This window comes from Gorilla gorilla, chromosome 16, assembly GCF_029281585.2.
Source record: "Gorilla gorilla gorilla isolate KB3781 chromosome 16, NHGRI_mGorGor1-v2.1_pri, whole genome shotgun sequence".
Taxonomy (NCBI): Eukaryota; Metazoa; Chordata; class Mammalia; order Primates; family Hominidae; genus Gorilla; species Gorilla gorilla.
In genome coordinates this window covers 100464344-100491347 of record NC_073240.2, presented here as the reverse complement: position 1 = coordinate 100491347, position 27004 = coordinate 100464344, and the positions used below count along the sequence as shown (strand labels likewise).

Sequence of the window (27004 nt, the reverse complement as noted above, 5' to 3'; positions counted from 1 at the left end):
GAAGTGGAGATACACTATTGCTCGGTCCCCACCTCAGCATTGCTCAGTAAACCTAAGGTTCTGTGGAACTGTTAGATACAGCTAGGTTCCTCTTCAAACAGCTTGTCCAGTTCCCTTCTTCTTGTCCAGTTCCCTTCTTCTTTATTCTCTAGTTCCAAGTTGCACCCCCCACTCCCCGCTTTTGCTGAGCCTTAACCTGTCTAAATATGCCTAGACATGCCACAGCCCTGTTCCACATTCCTTTCCTTATGTGGAAATAGGTTAGCTTTCTAGTCGCCTGTAGGTGACCACTTCCTCCTCTCCCTCTCTCCTCTATCATGCGCCTACCTTCTCTAAGAAAGTTTAAATGTTTAGCCAATCGGGACTAGTTTAGATTGTGTGGTCCAACCCCAGCTAATGGGGGAAAGACACAGACACAGAATCTGTGTTGTTCTCCTTTGTTCTGTGTGTTCTCATGGTGGCTAGGCCTATGAGCAGCACCCTTGTGCAGAAGAAAACTGGTCTTGCTGAGAAATTTTTTGAGTGTTCATTTTCTTTGTGGCCCTGAGCTCTTACTTCCAACAGAACCTATAAAACCACTGCCCAAGGCAAGCAGAACAGCTTTGTAGACTTGTCCCTCGAACGTTATGCCATTGAGTCTTAGTTCATTTTTTTTCCTTAAACTTGAAATTCCAACAAATGAAAATTCCATAAGAAGAAGCTGTTCCATGATGTATCTATTGTCAGTGTCTTGAAGAGTGATGGGTAAACAGTTAAGTACTCAACAAATACACACTGATTGAATGATGCTCTTCCTCCTAAGTGCCTGTCAAAGTCAGTCTTCGGTGTCATACAAATAGGATCTTATTTTTAACACATTCTACAATGCTGCTACATAGAATGAAATTACGTGTACTACACATGTTAAGCAGTAAGCCAGGCAGTGAAGGTACAGAACGCAAGACACAGTTCCTGCTCTTGAAAGCTCTCAGTCTGGAACTCTTATAATATGGTCCTTATGCAATTCTACTTTATATTCATTTATTTAATTCTACCACTGAATGAATACCTATCATGTGACAAACCCAGACCCTATATTACTTCTAATATCTATTTATCTTAAAACGATCACAAAGATCAGACTTAATTCCTAAATTGCATTTAAAATAATTATGGAAAAAGTATTTAAAACATTTTCTAAGGTAAATGATAGGAAGCAAAATCATGTTTCTTAACTACTTCTTTTCTTTTTTTTTTTTTTTTTGAGACAGGGTCTCACTTTGTCACTCAGGCTGGCGTGGAGTGGCGTGATGTTGGCTCACTGCAGCTTCAACCTCCTGGGCTCAAGCAATCCTCCCATCTCAGACCCCCCAAGTAGCTGGGACTACAGGCACACGCCACCACAACCGGCTATTTTTTTTTTTTTTTTTTTTTTGTATTTTGTATAAGACAGCATTTTGTGATGTTGCCCAGGCTGGTCTTGAACTCCTGAGCTCAAGTGATCCACCTGCCTCAGCATCCCAAAGTGCTAGGATTATAGGCATGAGCCACTGCACCCGGCCCCCACAACTACTTCTTTTTCACCTATCAGTTATATAACTAGATTTCAATACAAACCAGCTCACGTTTAAAAAGAAAGTTCTGGCCAGGCACAGTGGCTCACCGTAATCTCAGCACTTTGGAGGCTAAGGCAGGAGGATCACTTGAGCCCAGGAGTTTGAGACCAGCCTGGGCAACACAGCAAGACCCCATCTCTATAAAAAGTTGTAAAACTCAGCTGGGTATGGTGTGGTGGTGTGTGCTTGTAGTCCCAGCTGCTCAGGAAGCTGAGGCAGGAGGCTCACTTGAACTCAGGAGGTCACGGCTACAGTGAGACAGGATCATGCCACTGTACTCCAGCCTGGGCAACACAGCAAGACCCTGTCTCAAAACAAAAAGTTTCAAGGTTTCTCAGCTATACAAATAAATGATAATCAAATATTGCTTTAAAAAAAATTTTTTTGAGACCGAGTCTCACTCTGTTGCCCAGCCTGGCGTGCAGTGGCACAATTGCAGCTCACTGCAACCTCCACCTTGCAGGTTCAAGTGATTCTCCTGCCTCAGCCTCCCGAGTAGCTGGGACTACAGATGCGCACCACCATGCCTAGCTAATTTTTGTATTTTTGGTAGAGATGGGGTTTCACCATGTTGGCCAGCCTGGTCTCAAACTCCTAGCTTCAAGTGATCTGCCCACCTTGGCCTCCCAAAATGCTGGGATTACAGGCATGAGCCACCGTGCCTGGCCTAAAAGTATTCTGAATTATAAAACATGTCTACCCTTTAGACCAGCAGTCCTACCTTTTAGGCTATCCTAAATATACACATACATACATACAAGAATGTACATGTATCTATCGGCCTAGAGGTTAGTGGAATGAGAATACCATGAACTGAAAAAAGAGACTTCCAGAGAAATATGTATGATTTTTTGTTATTAAAAAGGAAAAATATAAATAAAATATATATGTAATTATATAAACACAAGCAAGGAGGTGGAAGGTGGTACAGTCTGAATGTTTGTGTTTCCCCAAATTCATACACTAAAATTCTAAACCCCAAGATGATGATGGTGTTAAAAGGTGGGACCAGCCGGGCATGGTGGCTCACGCCTGTAATCCTAGCACTTTGGGAGGCCAAGGTGGGTGGATCACCCGAGGTCAGGAGTTCAAGACTAGCCTGACCAACACGGAGAAACCCCGTCTCTACTAAAAATACAAAATTAGCCAGGCATGGTGGTGCATGCCTGTAGTCCAAGCTACTCGGGAGGCTGAGGCAGGAGAATCACTTGAACCCGGGAGGCAGAGGTTGCCGTGAGCACAGATAGAGCCATTGCACTCCAGCCTGGGCAACAAGAGTGAAACTCCATCTCAAAAAAAAAAATTAAAATTAAAATTAAAATTAAGATTAAAATTAAAATTAAAAAAAGAGGTGGGAACTTTGGGAGGCAATTAGATTATGACAGCAGAGCCCTCATGAATGGAATTAGTGTCCTTTAAAAGAGGTCGGGGAGAGACCCTTGACCCCTTCCACCATGTGAGAATACAGCAAGAAGGCACCATCTGCGAACCCAGGAAGAGAGACCTCGCCAGACACCGAATCTGCTAGCACCCTGATCTTGTACTTCCCCACCTCCAGAGCAGTTAAGAAATAAATTTGTTTATAAGCCACTGATTTTATGGTGTTTTGTTATGGCAGCATGAATGAACCAAAGCAGAAGGATACAATCCAACTATTAATGTTGGTTGCTTCACAAACTGGACAAAGAGAGGACTGCTTTCCAGATACGCCTCTATGTTGTTTGACATAAGGGCATATACTGGTTTTGTAATTGAAAAGTTTATTCTTTTAAATGTGCTAAAAGGCTTTTTCTTGTGCTTTAGTTCTAAACATGAGCATTCACCAAGTTCTGGACTTTTGTCATGCAATCGTCCTACAAATACAAGCCACTACACGGCTTTGAGCGACTGAGGGGCAAAAGGGAGAAGAGTAGAGGTTGAGTATTAGCGACAACTTCTCTTCTCAGCAACAGGCCTAACAGGCTGAGGGGTAGGAGAGGAAAGGAGGAAAATGCTGAGAGAAGGCATTTAACACACACGCAAAAATGTTAACAGGAAACAAAAAAAAAAAACAATTTTAAGAAACACAAAAACAACATAAAAATAGGAGTGACAGATTCCCAAGCTTGTTTAAAATCCATAAGTAAAAGGCCAATTAAGCAATAACATATTCGAGATACTCTATATTTTCAACAATGTTTTCCCCAGTTTTGGGCAGTATTGCAGTTATAAATAAAATTCCACATACTACTCTCCTTTAGGAACTATATTTTAACATCAGCAAACATTCCAAAAGCCCTAAGAATCACTACTAGTTTTCAGTACTCTAGGAAAAGTAATGTTTTACCTGTTTTCAAAAACTGTGCTGTAAGCTGTCATATATCTGATATAATCAGGCAATGGGTGGGCTTTGGATGACAGCTACTATTCCCACCATCCCCTCATATCTGTACAGCCTTTATAGTTTACCAAGTTCTTTGATACACATAAATCAAATATCGCAGCTAAGAGAAAACAAAGGAAAATACATACATCATTATAAACACATACAACAATTTAATCTTTGATGATTAAAAAGGCTGCAGAGAAATAAAATGTATTACCATAAGTTATTATAAAGAACAATTTACTGGACAGTAGATTCTTATTTTCATAAATAAAAAACTGAAGCTGAGAAACTACCACAAGACCAGAAGTTTAACTTTTGGTGGGGAGGAAATCTTTTTTATTTTTATACACGACAAGATTTTACATCAAGAATAGTCAGTTAAATAATACAAATTTACATTCATGAGGTATGATAAAAAAAATCAACTAAAAAACCCACTTCTTCTTGTAACCCATAATCCCGCATTTTACAGTGCAGGGGAGAAGGGGACTGGTGGGGGGCATCCAAAACAAGTCTCTCCCAAAAGAAATGACTTACATTTCACATTCCCTCTCCACACAGGATTCAAATGATGAGAGTATAATTTACAATTCATCTTTTTCAGCTGTAGATTCCTTTGCTGTTTCTCGTTCTTCTTCATCTGTTCCCACATCCATTTCTTTGTCTTTGTCTTGCTCTTTGTCTTCTGTTGTCTCCTCAGGTTCTTCGTCGGGTTCTTCCACCTTTGCATCAGGATGTGTTCAAACTGAGGCAAGGCATTCTTTCTGTTCTATCTCCATATGCTTTAGTGTCTGGTAAAAGACATCCTGAACGAATCACTGCTGCATTGCTGTTTCAAACAAAACCACAGCAAGATCTAAAACTGTTTTATCATCTTCATCTTCCTTAATTCGTCGAAGCATGTCTCTGATCAGTGGATGTCTGGGATTAATTTCAAATGTTTTCTTCCGACTTGCATGGTAATTTGCAGAGATGCCCTTGCCCGTTTGGTACGCTTGTGCTTTCATGATTCTCTCCATGTTGCCAGACCACCCGTACTGGCTGGCCACCAAAGCACACGGAGATTCTGTCAGGCACTGAGATACCACAGCCTTTTCAATCTTGTCCTTAATGGCTTTATCTTTCACCCAATTGGGCAGAGGCTCAAATTCTTTCTCAACTGCTTCATGACTCTCCTTAGTTTTCTCACTTTCATCAAACTTCACTCCTTCCTTGGCAACATTCTGGAACCTCTTCCCATCAAATTCGGGAAGGGCCTGAATGCAGTATTCAACCACAGGTTCTGTGAGGTAAATAACTTCATAGCCCCTTTTCAGAAGTTGCTAAACAAATGGAGAAGATTCAGCCTCTTTTCTGCTGGACCCAGCCATGAGGTAGATTTTTGTCTTGTTTTTCCTTCATTCTTTCAACATACTGGTGTAGGCTAGTAATGTCAGCTGGATGATGAGAAGACTGGAACCTAAGAAGTTTAGCAAGACATGTTCGATTCGAGTGGTCTTCAATTACACCAAGCTTAACGTTGGTACCAAATTCTATTTCCAAAAAGTATCATTGTATTTCTCATCGGCAATCTTCTTGATCATGTCCAGAGTTTTATGAACAAGTTTCTTCCTAATCACCTTAAGCAGTTTATGTTGCTGAAGAGTCTCGCAGGAAACATTCAAAGAGAGACCATCTGAGTCCACCACACCCTTGACAAAATTAAGGATCTTAGGCATCGTATCACGGAAGTCATCTGTGATGAATACACAGTGCACATAGAGCTTAATGTAATCGCTCTTTTTAGATCCATATTCATCAAATAGGCCACGTGGAACAAATGTGGGTACAAATAAAATTGATTTGAAGGTAACTTCTCCTTCAGCAGTAAAGTGAATATAAGCCACAGGTTCATCACTTTCCTTTGAAAATGATTTGCAGAAAGCTTTGTATTCATCTACTTCTTGGATGGTCTCTGCCATATTGGTTTGATATCATTCATAAATTCCCATTCACAGACAGTTTTTTCAACTTTTTTAGTCTTTGGTTTCTGTTTTTCTTCTTCTTCTTCCTCTACTGCAGCTTCATCATAAGATTCTTCTTTCTCTTCTTTTGCTGCTTCTTCTTCCTTCATGGGCTCCTTAACAGTTTCAGTCTTGCTGCTCCGTACATAAATAGGAAAGTTTATGAACTGTGAATATTTTTGATGAGATTTTTAATTGTATCCAATGCAAGGTAATCAAATGCTTTTTCTTTTAAGACAAGGGTAATTGTCATTCCCTGTCCTAGAGTGTTTCCTCTTGGGTCAGCAATTACAGAATATTCATTGGAGTCAGACTCCCAGATGTACTGGGTATCGTTGCTGTGTTTTGAAGTGACAATAACCTTATCTGCTACAAGGAAGATGGAATAGAAACTGACACCAAACTGGCCAATAAATTCAGAAGTTGACTGGCCATCTTCCTGTGCTTCAGTCATTTTGTTTAAAAACTCGTTTGTTCAAGATTTGGCTATGGTACCAAGGTTTTTAACCAACTCTTCTCTGGTCATTCGTACACCAGTGTCTGTGACATGCAGTAGGTTCTTTACCTTATCACACTTAATTTTGACTGTTAGTTCCTCATTTCCAGAAAGAGCATTTTCATTAGTCAGTGATATCAGCCTTATCTTAACTAAAGCATCAGAATCAGTTCTCTAAGGAAAATCTCTTTATTTTCATACAATGAATTGATGATAAGTTTCATCATTCTGTTAACTTCAGCTTGGAAGGCAAACTTTTCCAAATTCTCTCTAAGTTCTCTTATTTGTGATGCATTTAATTTATCCAACTGAATAGCTTCTTCCTCTCTCTGTACTACTTCATCATCCATCCTTGAGCCTTGTCTACTTTTACCCAGATCCTCTTCTACTGTACCTTCCACATCAACTTCATCAACAGCTCTGACCGCCGAAGGTCAGCAGGACGCAGCAGAGGCCCAGCACCCACAGGGCCTTCACAGCTTGTGGCTGGTGAGTCTCAAGTCCCTTTCGATCACAAGAGCCGCCTCCACCCTCTCACCCCCGGGTTAGATCCTGACACCTCCGGCCGCGTGGTCCGCCCACAAATTTAACTTTTATAAGCAAAGGTCAATTCTCTGAACAAAGTCTACCCCATTGGGCTATGGCAGATAGTTAATAAGTAATCCAATCACAAATTTTTCTTTATACATAAAGAACAAACATGGGAAAATCTAGGCTATAATCCTTGTCAAAATATTTCTTATACCACTTCTCGTTAAAGGGTTAAAAAGTACTAACATGGTTTCATACCATGGGATGATGACTTTGCAAAAAAGGATTCCTATAACTGCAAATAGATTTTCCAAGTTGGAAAACTGAAAAATCTAATTTCAGAAATATAAGTAGGCATTCAACATATATGCCAATATGCCAATCACAAAAGAACAAAACATACGTATCTATTTACTTCCAGACAGAGCAAAGATAAACTAATTTTATAATGCTTTCTACCCACTATAGGCATTGTACATAGATTAAATAAAACTTTTCCAGGAAAACATGCCATACACATGAAGCCAATAAGATACAATTTCCAGATATTTAGCAAAGTCCAGTATAGGGAAGGGAATGAAGAATGGGTAAATTCACGAAGTAGTAAGATTTCATAAATCATCTAAAATGAGTAAGAACTAGAATTCAAGTACAAGATTCAAATAAGGTTAAGTGATAACCAGAAAAGGCCATACAAAGTAAATCCATTTAATACAGAGACCAAATTTTACAATAAATAATAGGAATAAAAAGCTTGATTTGGACATTCTCTTGAAAAACTTTTAGTTTATCTTATATGTAATACAATTCAGATTATAATGAAAACTACGTGCTTATTCTTAGAACATAAAAAGAGCAAATTAAATGTTGCCTTTGTGGCAAAATTTTTTCCAAAAAATTGTATGCTAGCCCAATTCAAAATCATTTGAGTTTCACAGGGCAATCATAAAGGTTTTGCTTTCAAAACACTGAAAAGTTACATTAAGCTTCCCAAGTGCATCTCTTAATGCTTTAATTTTCAAATCATTCTCCCTTTAATGCCTATACCTCAAAGGCATTTTTGGTCTTTCTCTTGTTTACTTTTTAACTGGTCTGGTGAATGCTGTAATATTCAAGAATCACCTGAGAAGCTTAACACACAAACAAATTACAAGTCAGGACAGAAGCACATGCTAAACGAAGACGGGTTTCTGAATGGGTACTAACTTTATAAGTCACACATCAGTGAATATTTTGCTTTCCTACACAACTTCTCCAGCAACCTCATATCTGCACGAACTTGGATAACAAATTCATAGCCAATGAGAAACCCCTGTGTGTGTATTTATATTAACTGTATATATAACAACAGGGGATATAAGTCTTGGTCTGAATACCTTAGGGTATGTAAATGTATCTTGATCAGGACCACATGTATAAATAATTTTTTTGTAGTGTAATATAATACTGTACCAAGGATGTCAGGGAGTTCCTTTTCATATAGAGTCTCTCCAAGTACTGCAGTCCCTCATCTTTCAGTAACTCCAATGGAAAATGGTGCAGATTCCTATAATTTAAGAACAAATTCTTGTGCTTTTCTAGCCTTGCCACAGAGATCGTCTTACAAAGTTCGGATGCCATGACTGAATATGTCCCATCAGGCACGCTGCAGCACTATATCTTGTCAAAATTGGTCCATTTCTATAAAGAGAACAAGAAAATTTATTCATTGTAAGATTTTTTACAAGAATTGCCATATAAACCAGTGAGCACATAGAGCTACTTGAAGACACTGAAAAAAATAATTAATACATTCAATCCTACATTTTACTTTCAAAACTAAAACTGTCACACATATTTAGGAGGAGATTAAAATGAATAGCAATTTAATAAAAATACTCTGATTAAGCAATACTTATTACTTATTAGAAATAGTCCTAATGGAAAAAAATAGTTTTTGCACTTGAGATAGGAACCCTTGTGTAAGAAAAACAGTGACCAGTTTCATAACATACAACCAAAGGAGAAGCTTAAAAATCAAATGCAGCAAACCCCATTTCTTTTATGAACTACCTCACTTTGTATTTAGCTTAAGGTACTTCAAAAATATTAAAATATATATTATTTATATCTAGAGCACTAATAGCTTCATTTTCTTCACTTCCTAATATATAAATATTGTCCTATATTCTGATTTTTTCTTTATCTCTTTATTCTTTTCTTTCTTCTTATTTTTTTTTAGAGACAGGGTCTCACTCTGTTGCCCAGGCTGGGGTGCAGTGACTCAATCATAGCTCACTGTAGCCTCAACTCCTGGGCTCAAGTGATCCTCCCACCTCAGCCTCCCAAGTAGCTGGTACTATAGACAGCACCACCACACTCAGCTAATTGTTTTACTTGTTCGTAGAGATGGGGGTCTCACTGTGTTGCCCAGGCTAGTCTCAAATTCCTGAGCTCAAGCAATCCTCCCACCTCAGCCTCCCCAAGTGCTGGGATTACAGGTGTGAGCCACTATGCCTCGCCTCTTTGTTTTTAGCTTTATGGATTATCAGAGGCATCAAAGAAATACATCCAGGGCCACACAGTTTCATTATTTTAAATTATTTCAATGAAAGAAGAAACACTGTACTCAGAAACAAGAATCCTGTATTATTCTATAATATTACAATGTCTCTGGGTCTCCAGTTGCCTAATACGTACAATGGAGATAGCAATTAATGTACTGGTTTAAAGGCCTGAGTCCAGGGCAGATTATTATAAATTCTCTTCTAGCTCCAAAATTGACAAGGGCAAGAGGACAAGTAACATTTGCCATTTTATCCACTAGGCACAGAGCTAAAACAAACTTCACCATCAGTTAACACAAAAAGAAACAAACTCAAGGCTTCAGTAATTTGTCCAAGGTTAAACCGTTCACAGGGGATAAAAGCAAGGGTTTGATGCCAGGTCCAGTGGATTTCAAAGCTTGGGTTCTTCACAGACACTGACTCACAAGATTCCACAGGATACTAAGGAAATGCTGAAACAACTACAAAGAAGTTGAGCTCTGCTTAAAGATTTGACTGTTTTCCTCAGCCCTTTTTCCCAACTCTCTATTGGAAAGTACCTTTCAATAATTTTTTTTCTTAAGGAAAGTGATTTTCACTGGGAATTAATACCAAATTAGTACAAAATGCAGCAACATAAGCTTTCAATAAACAAGAGTTTTGTACTTTTCTGGCTATATTTTATTATTTTCAAATTCTAATTCCTGGCTAATGAGCTAGCACTTGCCATTTTATATAAAAAGGCAAAGTATGAAATACTATTTCCAAAGCAACGTAAGGATCCAATACTTTCCCACATTTATTCCACCTACTCACCTATTTTATGAGATATATTAATGTGACTTTGTGCAAGATAATTTTTCCACATCTTAATTATCCTACCTGTAAAGCAAAGGGAAGTAGACTACAAATAACATCAATGATTCTGTGTAGAAAGTGAAACTTCATAGGTAATTATTCACTGAACTAGGAAATTTAGCAGTTTAGATGTCTCACAACCATCTCAACACATTCAAAGAGCTTTCCATTTTCATCATCAATCCGAATCTCCATAGTTTTCCCATCTCAGTAAATGGCTCACCCCTCCATCCACCCAGTGGCTCAAGCCAGAGAAGCAGGAAGTCATGAATGATTCCATCCTGTCATATTCTGACCACCTCCAATCTATCACAAGGCTAGTGGCTTCTATCTCCCAAATACATCTCAAATCCATCCAAATCTCTCCATCTGCCAAAACCACAAGCCACAGTCATCTCCTGCCTGGCCAACAGTATTACCAGTCTCCCTGTGTCCACTCTAGTCACTTCCAACACATTAATCCCAGCAATGGGCCTTTAAAAATGTACATCCAATTACATCTCACTCTTTTCGGCACACATCTTGCTAAATAAATCCTTCAGAAACTTCTTACTTAGAAAATCAACTCATACTAGGCCTTGAGGGTGCCTCACCATCTGCCCCCACCACTTCTCCAGCAACTCTGCTTGGCTTCTCACCAAGCTTCTGGGCTTTTCCAAATCCTCAAAGCTACTAAACCCCTAACAGCACTTGCTGGTCTCCTCTTAGCCTAGAAAGCAATGTCCCATCATTCTCCAGATTTAAACATAAAAATCACTTCCCGAGACCGGGCGCAGTGGCTCACGCCTGTAATCCTAGCACTTTGGGAGGCCGAGAGGGTGGATCACCTGAGGTGAGGAGTTCGAGACCAGCCTGGCCAACTTTGGCGAAACCCCATTTCTACTAAAAATACAAAAATTAGCTGGGTTTGGTGGCGGGCGCCTGTAATCCCAGCTACTCGGGAGACTGAGGCAGGAAAATCTCTTGAAACCGGGAGGCGGAGCTCGCAGTAAAGCGAGATCGCACCACTGCACTCCAGCCTGGGCGACAGAGCGAGACTCAGTCTTAAAAAAAAAAATCACTTCCCTATCCCAAAGTAATTCCCCTGGTGTTCTTTCAGAGGAACTTGGCTGTTTGTTTTTTCCTCGTAGGACTCCTCACTATTTGTCATTTAAATATTTATCGTTGCATCTGTCTATTGTCAATAAAGCCAAAAAGCCTGTAAATAAACCCTTCCGAAACTTATTTAGAAATCCTGAGGGCAGGGACTGCGTTGTTCTCTTCCCGCTTGCATACCTGCATCTAGCACAGTAACTACAAGTAACCCTTCCTAAAACCGAGGTGACGGGTTGATAGGTGCAGCAAATCACCATGGCATACGTTTACCCATGTAACAAACCGGCATATTCTGCACATGTATCCAGGGACTTAAAATTTTAAAGTAGGCCTTCTAATATCTGATGACATGCGGAAGAACACTGCAAGGTTGATTTTTCATCCACCTATGTCAAGACCACGGATAGAGCCTATAAGCTTGCTACATGCCACAAGGATGTCTAATCTTTACAACCATGCATTGCAATAGACATTATGTAGCCCGTTTTGTAGAGGAGGAAACTGAGTTTCTCAGAGGGTAACATGCCATAGTTCTATCGCAGGTGGACTGACTACAAAGCGTGTGCACCGCCGCCCTATAATGCAAAACCACACTCACTGAAGGAAGATTCAATAAGACAGTCCCTGTAACCTGACGGCTTTCCTTCTGAATGTTCTGGCTGGGATTGGCTGCCTCAAAAACACCATTACACTCTGTTAAAATTGCTACAAAGGCTGTTTGGGAGATAAAATCTAAACAAATGAAATCCTAAAACTGCCAATAATAGCAATAAAGCATCAACAATGCTCACAGTTTTGCAGTATGCATTCACGGGCCATACACAGCCTTTAACAAGGTAATTTTCTTACCCCATTTCACTTGACTACATCTTACCTAGTTAAGCAAACTACCTCTTGTATAGTTATACTACCTCTTATGTAGTTAAGGCAAATAGTATTACTTAATATCAGCTGTATACAGCTGCACCTACACACGAGCTTTCTGACAGGTGAACACCAATCTATCTTATTATTAAAAACAAAACAAAAAATCAAAAACCTCTCAACAAAATTCCACACATATTAAGGAGTATTTTGAAAGAAAGGAGTCCCTTATACTGACCGCCCCGTACTCAATTTAGCAGAATACGCATTCCAATTTCCTAATGCTGGAGACTAGAGAACTATAAGCTACATATTAGAAGCATTTGTAGAAGGCTATTTTCTCAGCTGTGGTAACTGGCAGAGTCTTAGGCAAAACACACGCCGTTTCGCCCGAGTTAGCCAGCCACTGAGATCGTCACGGTTGGGAAGCAGCGAGCCCAGCAGCAGGGATTTCACGGACCCGGTATCAGGGTTCTCGGGTCCCAGGGGCCGCGGGCCGCAGAGTGCGAGGAGGACCCGGCAGCTGTGGCCACCCGAGGCCCGGACGGCTCCGCTGTCCCACTCGCCGCGACCCGGACGCTTTGGCAGGACCAGGTCTGGGGCGTCCCCGCCGGGGGGCCGGGTCAGAGAGCCTTGCCACTTGAATCACCCGACGAGGCGGACAGCTCTACTCACCTCAGCGCCAGCAGAGCCAGCGCTCTGGAGCGCAAGCGGCGCTGGAAGCCAAGCGGGGGACGGCGGGCGGGGCGGGGCAGGGAGCCAGGCGAGGGCGGGGCGGAGCGCCGGGCGTCGGGGGGCGGGGCTCCGGGGGCGGAGCGGAACCCGCGCCACAGGGAGCTGGGGAAGAGGGAGCGGGAGAGGAGCACGGAACCTCGCGATAATCCCCTGTGTTCTCGCGCTTTCACGATAGGCGCGGGAAAATGCTCGTTTGCCAAGCGATCTGTGTATTGGCCGAGAGCGCTACTTCCTCTATGCTGGCCCCGCCCGCGGCTCTACTATTGCTTCCGGCTCCGGCGTGGGGTTTGATGTCGACGGAGTGGCTTTTGCTTAGCGTCTTGAAGGGGTAATTTAGCCGGCTCCGACTTCGGGAACCGCCAGTTACTGACCTGTTCCTTCATTCATACATTCATTCAGTCACTCGGCTTCTCATTCAGTAGCACACGTTGAGGGATTACAACAATGATCCCACGTTGAGCGTTCATTTTAAGAGCTGTTTATAGATTACCTCGTTGAACCCTTGACAGCAATCCCATGACACAGGGACTAACAGCGCCAGTCTGACGGTTGAAAAACAGGCCAGTGGGTTTATGTAACGAAGCCAACGTTATTTAGCAAGTAGTGAGTCTAAGCACCGGATTTAAGGGGTCACTACGAACTGGTAGATAACAAAGATGAGGAAGACGTAACCTAGTCTCTGCCCTTCAAACACCCAAGGTTTATTTTGAGTAAAGACTGCTAAAAAGGTCAGGAACAATTTAGAGAGTTAAATACAATGACACTTCCTAGCCTGACTGAGTAGGCCGTCAATATGTATTTCTTCAAGACGAAAATTATTATGTCAGCGAAATAGCATGAAAGAGGGCTTTATGCTGTTAAAAATACTTGCAAGCATAGTTCGGAAACATTTTTAAAAGACACTTTTTAAAGTCTCTCATTAATATGACAAATTTCCTTCTGAAATGAAGATTTTAAAGTATAATCCTCTACTACAACCGCTGATATTTTTTGTTCTGTGAGAAGCCTGTCTGAGTTTGCGAGGCTCCTTGTCAAGGAACTTTAAATTTATAATGAAGTAGTTTTTACAGTTGCTGACTTAATTATTCATAGAGATGAATAACCTAGAAAGCAGAGTTATATTAAATAAAAAACATTGGTTTAACAAGGTATGAGTTATAATAAAAATTATCAGTTATCTAATAAATCTGGTCTTCAAGAGCTATTCAGGTATACAGCATGGTTGGTATATGTCATGTATTTCTAAGATAGTTTCGGAATACCTAAGAATTCGTGGCACTCAGAAATTTTTTGCTGGTCTTAAAATGAGGAAATCCACATTTTGTGTAAAAACAAAGATACGGTGTTTAATGGTCAGCCCAAATAATAAGACTTGCTGCTAATATATGAAGAGTTACACCCCCCAAAAAAGAAAAAAGATTAACAGTAGAACAGTTTTTTCAAAATAATGTTAGCCTCTTAGTTTTCATTTCTTTTTTTTAATGGGGAATACTGTTTTTCAGTGATTAATATCTGATATTTGATCATGAAAAATGAATCATGTTAAAATAACCTTCACCTCCTCCCCACATTGACACAAAAGTTACCAAGTGATTATATTTGATAATATTTTATGACCCCACTCTTAGAAGTTCTCACAATTTGTAGAGAATCAGTTCGCACGTTTTGTCTCTCTTAAAGGGGAAAAAAAAATCCTCTAAGCTGGTGATTTCACGTTCTTTGACAAACTTCAATATCAACAGGCAACGATACCACTTTAAGAAAATTCCAAGGAAAAGACCTCATTTTAAAATTCCCACCTCTGGCTCCCAAAGATTGGTTTGCAAACTTCGACAAAATACTCTTCTCCACTCGCTATTGGTGAGTGCTCTATCATTCATTCTTTTGCCTGGAGTTTTGTGAGGTACCCGCTTGCTTTATGGGAAAAGGCTGCTCCGGAACTGCCCTACTTTAGCCTTTTTCATGGTTATCAATCTGTACAGAGAATCACCAAACTGATAAAGCAGGAACCAGAGGGCAAATCACGCTGCCAAGACAACTGTGTAATTCGCTCGAAAAAGAAACGGTGAGTCTCTCCAGCAGACTGGGTAAACTGGCAAAGGATTTTACGACATAGTTGGAGATTGGAGAGTTACAGAAACTTTTCCGGTTTTTTACAAGTTTTAAAGGAGTGATTGAGTGTCAAAGGAAAAGCAGAGAAAATACAGGCACAATTTAAAGACAGCAGGCAGAAGAGTGTTCAGAGAGCATTTTTCTCTTTAGGGTGAAGTTTGAAAGCATCATGCCCAGATTATCAGTGGATTTTTGAAAGGTAAAGGAGGCAAGATAATAAGATTAACTATAGATCATTTTCTACTTTAAGAAACTGTGCTTCGTTATTGTTGCTTAAGTGTGGATTTAGAAGGACATTTAGTAATATTGTAATTTTTAAATGGATATTTTTGTGTATTGTCATACCTGGCATAATAGATAATATATCTATTAAAAGATACAGGAGAAAATAGAGTTGCTTGAACCCAAATTTTGTGTATATTTGTGGATTAGGGATTCCAGGGACAGATCTGCTAATGGCTAAACAAAACATACTACAGATACCTGAAGCAGAATCAGCATGTAAGGGTAAATTCTCAAAAAAATCCAGCACCATATTTCAAAAATGACATTTTTAATTAAAACAAATACAAAAGAATTTATCAAGGAAACATTGATGAACATGACTATTTCTTAAGTTGCCTGTGTTAATCCATATAGGGGAATATAAAGTAATAAAATCCAGCCCCTCAGGAACAGGGACAAATGAGGCTCAGAACATTTAAACTAAAACTTCTGAACAGTTCTTAATGCCCGGATGACTGTTGTAGAACACAGGTGCCTCAGGATCTCAGCTCAATGTGAGATGAATTGTTCAGAGAAGGCTTCACAGTATGGGTAAGACTCAGTTTGGGCCTGAGCAATGGGCAGAATTTCAGAGAGAAAAATAAGGGAAGTGGCATCCCTACTAGTGAGTGAGTTGTTAGCAAATATGTGCAGCCTGAGGAAGAGTTGGCTGTGACTGCAGCAGAAGGTTCATTTGGAAACTTTGGTTACAAATTTTAAAAAGCAGCATGAGAAATATAAAGAGCTGAAATTCCCAAAATCAGGGGTTTTGGTCCTGTGTTTGGAACAGGAGGCACCCCTTATGAAAGTAATATTTGAAGACGATAAAACTGACAGTGCAAGTTAAGATGGCTAGACCAGAGCAGAGACCAGAAGCTAAGGGGCCCTGTGCTATGTAAATACTGGCATACAGGTTAGTAACCATGCTTCTTACCCGAATACATTTACCTTATCATTGTTGAATAATATAAATTTTGATGCACTTCTTTGTAGTCTTCGAAAGCACTGAGTTTACTTCTTTAAGATTTTTGGGGACCGCTGCCACATTGTCTTGGGGAATCATGGTTGCCCCATCTTTATAAAAGTCTTGTCATAATATGTATAAAAACCAGAATTACACATAAAACTGCATTGTGGTTTCATAGCTATTTTTAACAGCTTTAATGAAGTATAATTTATATATTATAAAGTTCATTTGTCTTAAGGATATAACTCAATGATTGTTTTAGAAAATCACAACCATCACCACATTCCCATTTTAGAAAATTTTCATCATCCTAGAAAATTTAGAAAATTTTCATCATCCTGAAAAAATACTTTGTGCCCATTTGCAGGCAAGTCCTGGTTTCCTATCCCCAGCCCCAATCACTAAAAAACTTTCTGTCTATAAATTTACCTTTTCTGGGCATGTAAATGGAATTACACATTATGCGATCCTTTGCATCTAGTTTCTTTTACTTAGCATAATGTTTTTGAGGTTCATCCATGTTGTAGTATGTCTCATTACTTCATTCCTTTTTATTGCTAAGTAATAATCCACATTTTATTTAACAGTACCAATTAACAGACATTTGGATTTCTTCTAGTATTTAAATATAGTGCTTAACTGTACTAATTGTAATTGTATTACAGTAAATACAGTACAGTATTTAGCATTATGAATAACGCTGCTATGAAGATGGGTAGAAGTTTTTGTATGAACGTGTGTTTTCAGTTTTCTTGGGTGTATATCTACGAGTGGAATTACTGTCATATGGTAACTCTGGGTGTAACTTTTCAAGGTGTTGCACAACTGCTTTCCAAGGTGAATTCCCCATTTTACATTTCCACCAGAGTGTATGAGGGTTCCAATTTGTCCACATCCTCACCAACACTCCTTATGATCTGTCTTATTCATTGTAGTCATTCAGCTGGATTTTAAGTGGTATCTTATTACAGCTTTCATTTGCATTTTCCTGATGACTGACGATATGAAGCATCTTTTCATGTGCTTATTGACTATCCATATATCTTCATTTGTAAAATGTCTTTCAAATATTTTGCCTATTTTTTTAATCGAGTTGTCATCTTGTTACTGATTGTTTTTTGGTTTTTTTGGTTTTTGTTTGTTTGTTTGTTTTTTTGAGATTGGGTCTCGCTCTGTCGCTCAGGCTGGAGTGCAGAGTGCCACGGTCTCGGCCCACTGCAATGTCCACCTTCCGGGTTCAAGCAATTCTCCTGCCTCAGCCTCCCGAGTAGCTAGGATTACAGGTGCCCACGACCACGCCCGGCTAATTTTTTGTATTTTTAGTAGAGATGGGGCTTCACCATGTTGGCCAGGCAGGTCTCGAACTCCTGAACTCGTGATCCACCTGCCTTGGCCTCCCAAAGTGCTGGGATTACAGGCATGAGCCACCGCACCAGCCCATGTTAATAATTTTTTTTTTCTTTTGACACGGAGTCTCACTCTGTCACCCGGGCTGAAGTACAGTGGCTCGATCTCAGCTCACTGCAACCTCTGCCTCCCAGGTTCAAGCGATTCTCCTGCCTCAGCCTCCTGAGTAGCTGGGATTACAGGTGCCCGCCACTATGCCCAGCTAATTATTTGTATTTTTAGCAGAGACGGGGTTTCACCATGTTGGCCAGGCTGGTCTTGAACTCTTGACCTCGTGATTTGCCCACCTTGGCCTCCCAAAGTGCTGGGATTACAGGTGTGAGCCACCACGCCCAGCCCCATGTTACTGATTTTTAATTGTTCTTTATATATTGTGGTTAAAGTCCTTTATCAGATTAATGATTTGCAAATATTGTCTCCCATTCTGTGGGTTGTCTTTTAACTTTAATAATAGTGTCTTTTGAAGCAGTAAAGGTTTGGATTTGATGAAATCTAATTTATCTTTTTTTTTCTTTTATCACTTATGCTTTTGGTGTTATATCTCAGAAGTCTTTGCCTAACAGGCTGGGCCCTGTGACTCACACCTGTAATCCCAGTATTTTGGGAGGCCAAGTTGGGTGGATCACCTCAGGTCAGGAGCTCGAGAACAGCCTGGCCAACAGGGTGAAACCCCGTCTCTACTAAAATTAGCTGGGCGTGGTGGTAGGCACCTGTATTCCCAGCTGCTCGGGAGGCTGAGTCAGGGAGGCTGAGTCAGGAGAATGTCTTGAACCTGGGAGGTGGAGGTTGCAGTGAGCCGAGATCACGCCACTGCACTCCAGCGAGAGTCTGTCTCAAAAAAAAAAAAAAGTTCATGAAGATTTACTCCTATATTTGCAAAGAGTTTTATAGTTTTACCTCTTACTGTTAAGTCTTTACTCCATTTGGAGTTAATTTTTGTATATGGTGTGAGGTGTAGAGATCCAACTGTATTCTTTTCATGTATCTATCCAGTTGTTCCAGCACTGTTTATTGTTTATTGAAAAGACTGTTCTCTTCCCATTGAATTATCTTGGCATGCTTGTTAAAAAAAAAAATTCACATATATAAGAGTTTATTTTTGGACTCTCAACACTATCCCCTTTTTCTATATATCAATTCTTTTTTTTTTTTTTTTTTTTTGAGATGGAGTCTCGCTCTGTCACCCAGGCTGGAGTATAGTGGTGTGATCTTGGCTCACTGCAACCTCTGCCTCCCAGGTTCAAGCGATTCTCGTGCCTCAGCCTCTCGAGTAGCTGGAATTACAGGTACTTATCACCAAACCTGGCTAAATTTTTTGTATTTCTAGTAGAGACAGCGTTTTGCCATGTTGGCCAGTCTGGTCTCGAACTCTGACCTCAAGTGATCCGCCCACCTCAGCCTCCCAAAGTGCTGGGATTACAGGCATGAGCCACCACGTCCGGCCTCTATATGTCATTTCTTATGCCAGTACCACCACGTTGTTTTGGGGAGGGCTTTTCCCCAGCTTTATTGAAATATGATTGACAAACTAAAAATTATATACATTTGAGGTAAACATCATGGTGTTTTGATATAAGTGTACCTTTTGTAATGATTCCCACAATAGAGCTAGCTCACACATTCATCACTTGACATAATTACCATTTTTGTGTGTGTGATGAGAACATCTAAGATCTTAACAAATTTCATTTATTTTCTATAGTTACCATGCTGTATATCTCTAGAACTTATTTACCTCATAACTAAAAATTTTTAAGTACAACACTTTTGATTACTTTTACTTTAGTTTTATAGTACATTTTAAAAATGGGAAGTGTGAGTCCTCCAACTTCTTTTTTAAGATTGTTTTATTTATTCTTAGTCTCGTATTTCCATCTTAATTCATCCATAATAAGGATCAACTTGTTAATTTCTGCAAAAAAACAGCTGAGTTTTGATGGATATTACATTAAATCTATACATCAATTTGAGGAGTATTCTATCTTAATATTGAGGCTTTTAATCCATGAACATGGAATGTCCATGTATTTAGATCTTTAATTTCTTTCGATAATGTATGATTTTCATTGTACAAGTCTTGTATTTCTTTTGTTAAATTTATTCCTACATATTTATTCTCTTTATCCTATTTTGAATCAAAGTGTTTTCTTAATTTTATTTTCAGATTATTTATTGCTGACATATAAAAATACAATTTTATTTATTTATTATGTATCCTATGGCCTTGCCGAACTTATTTAGTCATTCTAATGGGGGGGGGGCGATTTATTTGTTTATTTATTGTGGAATCCTTAGGATTTTCTACATAGAGGGTTATGTCAGCTGATAATAATGTTTTATTTCTCCCTTTCTAATCTTCATGCCTTAATTTATTGTTCTTGCCTGTTGCTCTGACTGTAATATCCACAACTTTGACTACAGGTGGTGAGAGAAATCATTCTTGCCTTGTTTCCAATCTTAGAGGGAAAACATTCAAACATGCTCCATTAAGTATGATATTAGCTTTAGGTTTTTGTAAATCAGGATTTTTTGGTTTTGTTTTTTAATTTTTAATTTTTGTGAGTACATAGTAGTAGGTGTATATATTTACGAGATACATGTGATGCTATGACACAGGCATACAATGTATAGTAATCACATCAGAGTAATTGGGTATCTGTGTCCTCAAGCACTTATCATTTCTTTGTGTTAGAATTATTCCAATTCTACTCTTTTAGTTATTTTAAAATATACAGTAACTTATTGTTGACTGTAGTCACCCTGTTGTGATATCAAGTACTAGATCTTATTCATTGTATCTAACTACGTTTTGTACCCATTAACTATCCCCACTTTTCCCTCCCTGCCCAATACCCTTCCCAGCTTCTGGTAATCATCATTCTACTCTCTGTGTTCATGAGTTCAGTTGTTTTAATTTTTAGCTCTCATAAATGAGTGAGAACATGCAAAATTTGTCTCTCTGCCTGGTTAATTTCGCTTAGTATAATATCCTTCAGTTTCATCCATGTTGCTGTAAATGACAGGATTTCCTTCTGTTTTGTGTGTATATCTACCACATTTTTTTATCCATTCATGTGTTGATGAACATTTAGGCTGATTCCAAATCTTGGCTGTTGTGAATAGAGCTGCAGTACACATGGGAGTGCAGATATCTCTGATATACTTTTATTTTGGATATATATGGAGCAGTGGGATGGCTGGATCATATGGTAGTTCTTCTATTTTTAGCTTTTTGAGGAACTTCCATACTGTTCTCCATAGTGGCTGTAATAACTTGCATTCCCACCAACAGTGTATGAGTGTCCCCCTTTCTCCACATCCTCACGAGCATCAGTTACTGCCTTTTTAATAAAAGCCATCTTAACTGGGGTGAGATGACCTCATTGTAGTTTGATTTGCCTTTCTGTGCTGATCAGTGATGTTGAGTATTTTTTCATATACTTGTTGGTTATTTGCATGTCTTTTGAGAAATGTCTATTCAGATCTTTTGCTCACTTTTTAATCAGATTATTAGATTTTTTTTCCTATTGGGTTTTGTTTAAGCTCCTTATATATTCTGGTTATTAATCCCTTGTCAGATGGGTAGTTTACAAATATTTTCTCCCATTCTGTGGGTTGTCTCTTCACTTTGTTGATTGTTTCCTTTGCTATACAGCAGCTTTTTTACTTGATGTGATCCCATTTGTCCATTTTTGTTTTGGTTGCCTGTACTTTTGAGATCTTTCTTAAGAAGTCTTTCCCCAGACCACTGTCCCAGAGAGTTTCCCCAGTGTTTTCTTTTGGTAATTTTATAGTTTCAGGTCTTATATTTAAGTCTTTAATCCACTTTGATTTGTAAAATCAGGCTTTTATCAGCCTTTTATCAGGTTGGGGAAGTTTTTTTAATCATGATTGGATAATGGATTTTGCCAAATGTGTTTTCTGCATCTGTCAAGATGATCCGATGGTTTGTGACCATATTCTACTGTATAGTGTATTATATTAATGATTTCAGATGTTAAACCAACCTTCCATTTCTAGGATAAACTCCCCTTGATCGTAATGTATTATCCTTTGTATATGTTGCTAGATTTGGTTTGCCAATATTTTGTTGAGGATTTTTGTGTCCATATTCATGAAGGATATTCATTTGTTATTTTCTTGTAATGTCTTTGTCTGGCTTTGGTATCAGGGTAATACTGACCTCATAGAACAAGTGAGAGTTTCCTTCTCTATCTTCTGATAGAGTTTTCAAAATACTCATGTTGTTTCTTCTTTAATGGTTTGGTAGAATTCATCACTGATGCCATCTGAGCCCGGGCTTAACCTTGTATAAATATTTTTAATTACTAATTTAATTTTTTTACTTGTTGTAGATCTATTCAGATTTTCTATTTTTCTGTTACTTTTTTATCACTATTTTTTCGGTATTTTTAATCTTTTTAGGGTGTTTTTCCAGTGCGTTAGCTTACATATGGGTAAGGTTGCTTCTTAACTAGCGTACACTTTCACTAGTTGAGAAACTAGTCATAATGGCTTCTTTTTTTTAACTTTTTTTTTTTTTCCTGAGACAGGATCTTGTTCTGTCACCCAGGCTGGAGTGCAGTGGTGTGATCTCAGCTCACTGTAGCCTCCGCCTCCTGGGCTCAAGCAGTACTCTCCCGTCAGCCTCCCGAGTAGCTGGAGAAGCCGAGCGCCACCACACTCGGCTAATTTTTGCAATTTTAGTGGAGACGGGGTTTTGACATGTTGCCCAGCCTGACCTTGAACTCCTCGGCTCAAGCCATCAACCCATCTCAGCCTCCCACAGTGCTGGTATTACAGGCATGAGCCACCATCCCTGATTGATGAGGTTTTTTATTTCCTAAAAGCCACTGCCCTGAGGGCCCCTGCCCCTTCCTCAGGCTCCCCTACATCTCTCCACAAGTCAGCATCCAAAGGTGCACACCTGGAAAAGCAGGGGACCTTCAGAACCGAGCTCCAGCCTAGTTGGCACCTATATAGATTGGTTGGCCCTCCTGCTATTTCAGTTATTATTTTGAACATCACCACTTGGAAGACTGAGACTCCACTTCAGACCTCTTCTTCCTAACACCCTGATCTGGGGCTGATTATGTGCTTTAACATTCTACTGGGCAGGTCTGGCAGAAGGAACAGTATCAACTGACCGAGTAGGTCTCACTGGCAGTTGTGATTCAGAGACCTAGAAAGCTGAACCCACGCCTGGCAAGAAGAGGATGGTTTGTGGGACCTGGGCTGATGTCTGATGAAATTTTAAGCCCCAGCTATAGCTACTACAAAGAAAAGTGGCTGATGATAAGCATGTAACTCAAAGTAAGTGAACTGAGAAGCATGTTTTTTGTTTGTTTGTTTGTTTGTTTGAGACAGTTTCGCTCTTGTTGCCCAGGGTGGAGTGCAGTGGCACAATCTCGGCTCACTGCAACCTCTGCCTCCCGGGTTCAAGCGATTCTTGTGCCTCAGCCTCCGAGTCGCTGGGATTACCAGGTGTGTGCCACCACACCTGGCTAATTTTTTGTATTAGTAGAGACAGGGTTTCTCCATGTTGGTCAGGCTGGCCTCGAACTCCCGACCTCAGGTGATCTGCCAGCCTTAGCCTCTCAAAGTGGTGGGATTACAGGCGTGAGCCCCCACGCCCTGCCTGAGAAGCATGTTTTTATGTTGAGGATGTTACTGTATGATGCCACATACATTGAAACACATACATTTAAAGTAAGGCCACAGACTCAAATGCCTCTAGAAGCCAGACAGGTAACATACCTCCTCCTTTCATTGATTCAGAGACGTACATTTTTTTTGGCATTTGAACATCTCTGAAATTAGAGTGAACGTTACAATTGCAAGTCAAATGGTGTATAAAAAAGCAGCATCTTTATAGTCAGTGGTGCTTTAGATTAGACGAAATAACAGAAAATGAGTGGTGTTGGCCAGGAAAATTATATCCTTCTCTGTTGGCCTTTCACTTTGAAGGAGAGAAATGGATACAGAGACCTACTTTCCTACAATAAGACACAAGAACAATGACAAATGGGAGTGACTTTGCTGCCTTCATGTCTGGTAGCCAATAGGGATTGGTGGCAACAGGCAAACTGGAGAGTACCCTTGCCCCCAGGGCAGCTCCCCCTCTTCCCTAGCTGATTATTGCCTGTGGTGGCATAGAACTACTGTTGACAAGTGTTCTGAATTTTCAAAGGAAGTCAGAAACCCCAAAATCTACATCTTCATGTGAAACTCCTAATTTTAAAATGATCGCTCAATTTTTTTTAACTGGCGAAAAAAAATATATATATACAAGTTAGATGAGCCTATGAGTGCTCAGAGTAAATATAACCTCTCTTTTAAGGATGCAGTATTAAGAGGCAGCATGAGACAAACCAGTTTTTACAATTAAGCCAAAAAAGAAAAGTTAAATCCATTTCAAAGTTTAACACTAGGTTCAGAGGCCCAGAATAACAAATACTGCAGGGCCTCTTACTTATTTCATCTTTAAACTTTCTTTTCTGCCTCCCAGTAAATGGAAGATAAGAAAATATAGTTAAATCTATTGAAGATGTTGCATTCCTGTTTATAAAAATGTATGATCACTTTTTAAAATGCAGGCTTAGGTTTCCAAAGCAACAGCATTTGCTTCCCACTGCTGTAGAATGTGGTCAGTGAAAGGCAGAATGATGTCATGGGAAACCCCCAAATTATGAGAAGACCAGGGTCCTAATTCTGGCTGTGTGATGTGCAACTGATTCAGGTTCATTTCATCATCTTTATTTTAAAATGGGGATGATAATACCTACCCTCTGTACCTTACATGGTTGTAAGGGCCACATGAGATAAAATATGTGAAAGTATAAAGTGTTATGTATATATTAGTTGGTGTTGCCCAAATCACATGGGTAGTTGGGACAGCACAGGTTCTTGAATCTCAGATTCTCCATCTCTGGCTACTGCTCTTACCCTAGACTGCAGCACCTGTTGAAATGGTCATCTTATCAGCCAGTGGGGTTGAACAGATGAGGAAGCATAAGGCAAGAAGTTATTAGAAAAAAGTTAGCCAACATCTTAGGATCTCAAATAGCACTGTGTCTCTGTACAACAGGGTGTAGGCAAAGCTTTCCTGTTAAACCTGAAGTATTGACCTTTAACATTTTTATTTATTTATTTTTAATTTATTTTTATTTTTTTTGAGACAGAGTCTCACTCTATCACCCAGGCTGGAGTGCAATGGTGTGGTCTCGGCTCACTGCAACCTCCACCTCGCTGGTTCAAGTGATTCTCCTGCCTCAGCCTCCAGAGTAGCTGGGACTACAGGCACATGCCAGCACACTGGGCTAATTTTTGTATTTTTAGTAGAGACGGGTTTTCACTGTGTTGGCCAGGGTGGTCTTGAACTCCTCACCTTGTGATCTGCATGCCTCGACCTCCCACAGTGCTGCTGGGATTATGGGCGTGAGCCACCATGCCCGGCCGACCTTTAACATTTTTAGGAGGTACCCAGGAATGAGAACACCACCTGCATTGTAGATCAGCCTCTCTAGCATTCTCACAGTTTGACCTTTGGCTGATTCCTTCTTTCTCTTTTTCATATTTTTGTGCTATGTAAGCTTTATGAGGAAATGAGTCAATCAAAGTCTTAGCCTGAAGTGAATGAATGCCTTCTTAGCCTGAAATCCAGCATTTTACTTTCCCCCTAGCTCAGGGTTTCCCAAACAATGTTTTTGAAGTGCTATTTCCATAAGATTTAATAGGTGCTCAAGAAAAAAGATAATCTCATGGTCAAAAAAAGACTGGAAAAGTGCTGTATACTGTACCCACTCTGGGATATTCACAAGGTATTATATTAAAGTTTTGAGAAGACCTGTTTACCCATTTATTTGATCACAGAATCCTCCTTTTGTGGAACCAATATTTGTGTTTACCAACTCATTTGATCGCCTCTGTCAATAACCCTCCTCGATGGCATGTACATTGATGTCTTGTGGCTCTGGTGAACTGCAGCAATTGGCTTGCAAAATGCTGTTCTATAGCCTCATTTCACATGCACCAAATTGAACCACCAGCCGTTAGCCATGTATGTATTTCACTTTCCCACTTCCAAGCGTTTTCTAATTATTCACTCTGCTTGGGATGCTTTCTCTTCTCCCTTCTTGTTCTCTGGAGTCTTTTTAGCCAAACAAGCAAGGTCATTGCAGCAGCAATGATTCCCATTTCTGAAGTCTTAGCACATGCCACTCTTCTAGCAATTTTAGCACCTAGTACTGTGCTATTGTGTACCTGATCTTTTTTCCTGCTCTATTTTACATTTCTTGGGGTTATTGTTTTCTGCGTAGTACATTAGCCTGGTGCATTGTTTGTAGTCAGAATTCAGTAAATAGTTGTGGAATGAATAACTAAATGAGTTGTGGCCAGGTGCAGTGGCTCATGCCTGTAATCCAGCACTTTGGGAGGCCGAGGTGGGCTGATCACTTCAGGTCAGGAGTTCAAGACCAACCTGGCCAACATGGTGAAACCCCATCTCTACTGAAAGAAAAAAAAAAAAAATAGCCAGGCATGGTGGTGCATGCCTGTAATCCCAGCTCCTTGGGAGGCAGAGGCAGGAGAATCGCTTGAACCTGGAAGGCGGAGGTTGCAGTGAGCCGAGATCGTGCCACTGTACTCCAGCCTGGGTGACAGAGTGAGACTCCGTCTCAAAAAATAATAATAATAAAAAATAAATAAACAAGTTGCAATAGGATGAAATTTAAAATGTTATCTATAGTAGATAATGGAATTGGAGTTTGAAGAGGAGGAATGGGGAGGGATCTCTGAAAGGCTGGTCTATATATATGATTTTTAGCAGTTTTATTAATTGGCATAAAAGTGTACAATTTGCTAAGTTTGGGCATATGTGTACACCCAAGAAACCGCAACCGGTCAAGATAATGAGCATATCCACCACCACAAAAAGTTTCCCCATGCCCCTTGTAATCCCTCCTCTCCACCCTTTCCTACATCTTCCTCCCTCGTGTCCCGTCCCCGTCATACCACATCCTTAGCCCAATTCAGGGCAATCACTGATCTGCTTTTGGTCATTATACATTGGAGTGGATTTCATTGAAATTTATGTAAATGGAATCACGTGATATGTACTCTATTTTGCCTGACTTCTTCACTCGGCATAACTATTTTGAGATTTATTCATGTTGCAACATATTCA

The 27004-nt window shown here is 39.9% G+C and overlaps 2 protein-coding genes and 1 pseudogene across 37 annotated transcripts in view; 1 reads left to right on the top strand and 2 right to left on the bottom strand.

Moving 5' to 3' along the window:
* LRRC28 (leucine rich repeat containing 28) overlaps positions 1 to 13093 on the bottom strand; it is a 137033-nt gene extending 123940 nt beyond the window's left edge. The window contains 2 exon segments of the mRNA XM_019011209.3: positions 8446 to 8673; positions 13011 to 13093. Coding sequence (XP_018866754.1) covers positions 8446 to 8613 — 168 coding nt within the window. The 5' untranslated portion in view covers positions 8614 to 8673; positions 13011 to 13093.
* On the bottom strand, positions 4226 to 7265 carry LOC109023514 (putative endoplasmin-like protein; annotated as a pseudogene).
* A 191-nt stretch (positions 13094 to 13284) lies between the features above and the next one.
* The window catches only part of TTC23 (tetratricopeptide repeat domain 23), a 114947-nt gene continuing 101227 nt past the window's right edge, over positions 13285 to 27004 (top strand). For 2 of the 36 annotated variants that reach the window (XM_055364091.2, XM_063698872.1), the window contains exons 1-4: positions 13286 to 13398; positions 14751 to 14930; positions 18985 to 19106; positions 22939 to 23133. The gene's annotated coding sequence lies outside the window, so the exon portion shown is untranslated. Of the gene's footprint in view, positions 13799 to 14750; positions 15136 to 18984; positions 19107 to 22938; positions 23134 to 27004 lie in introns of those variants that run through there. The other 34 variants (XM_055364092.2, XM_055364079.2, XM_055364081.2 and 31 more) reach the window with 27 other exon arrangements.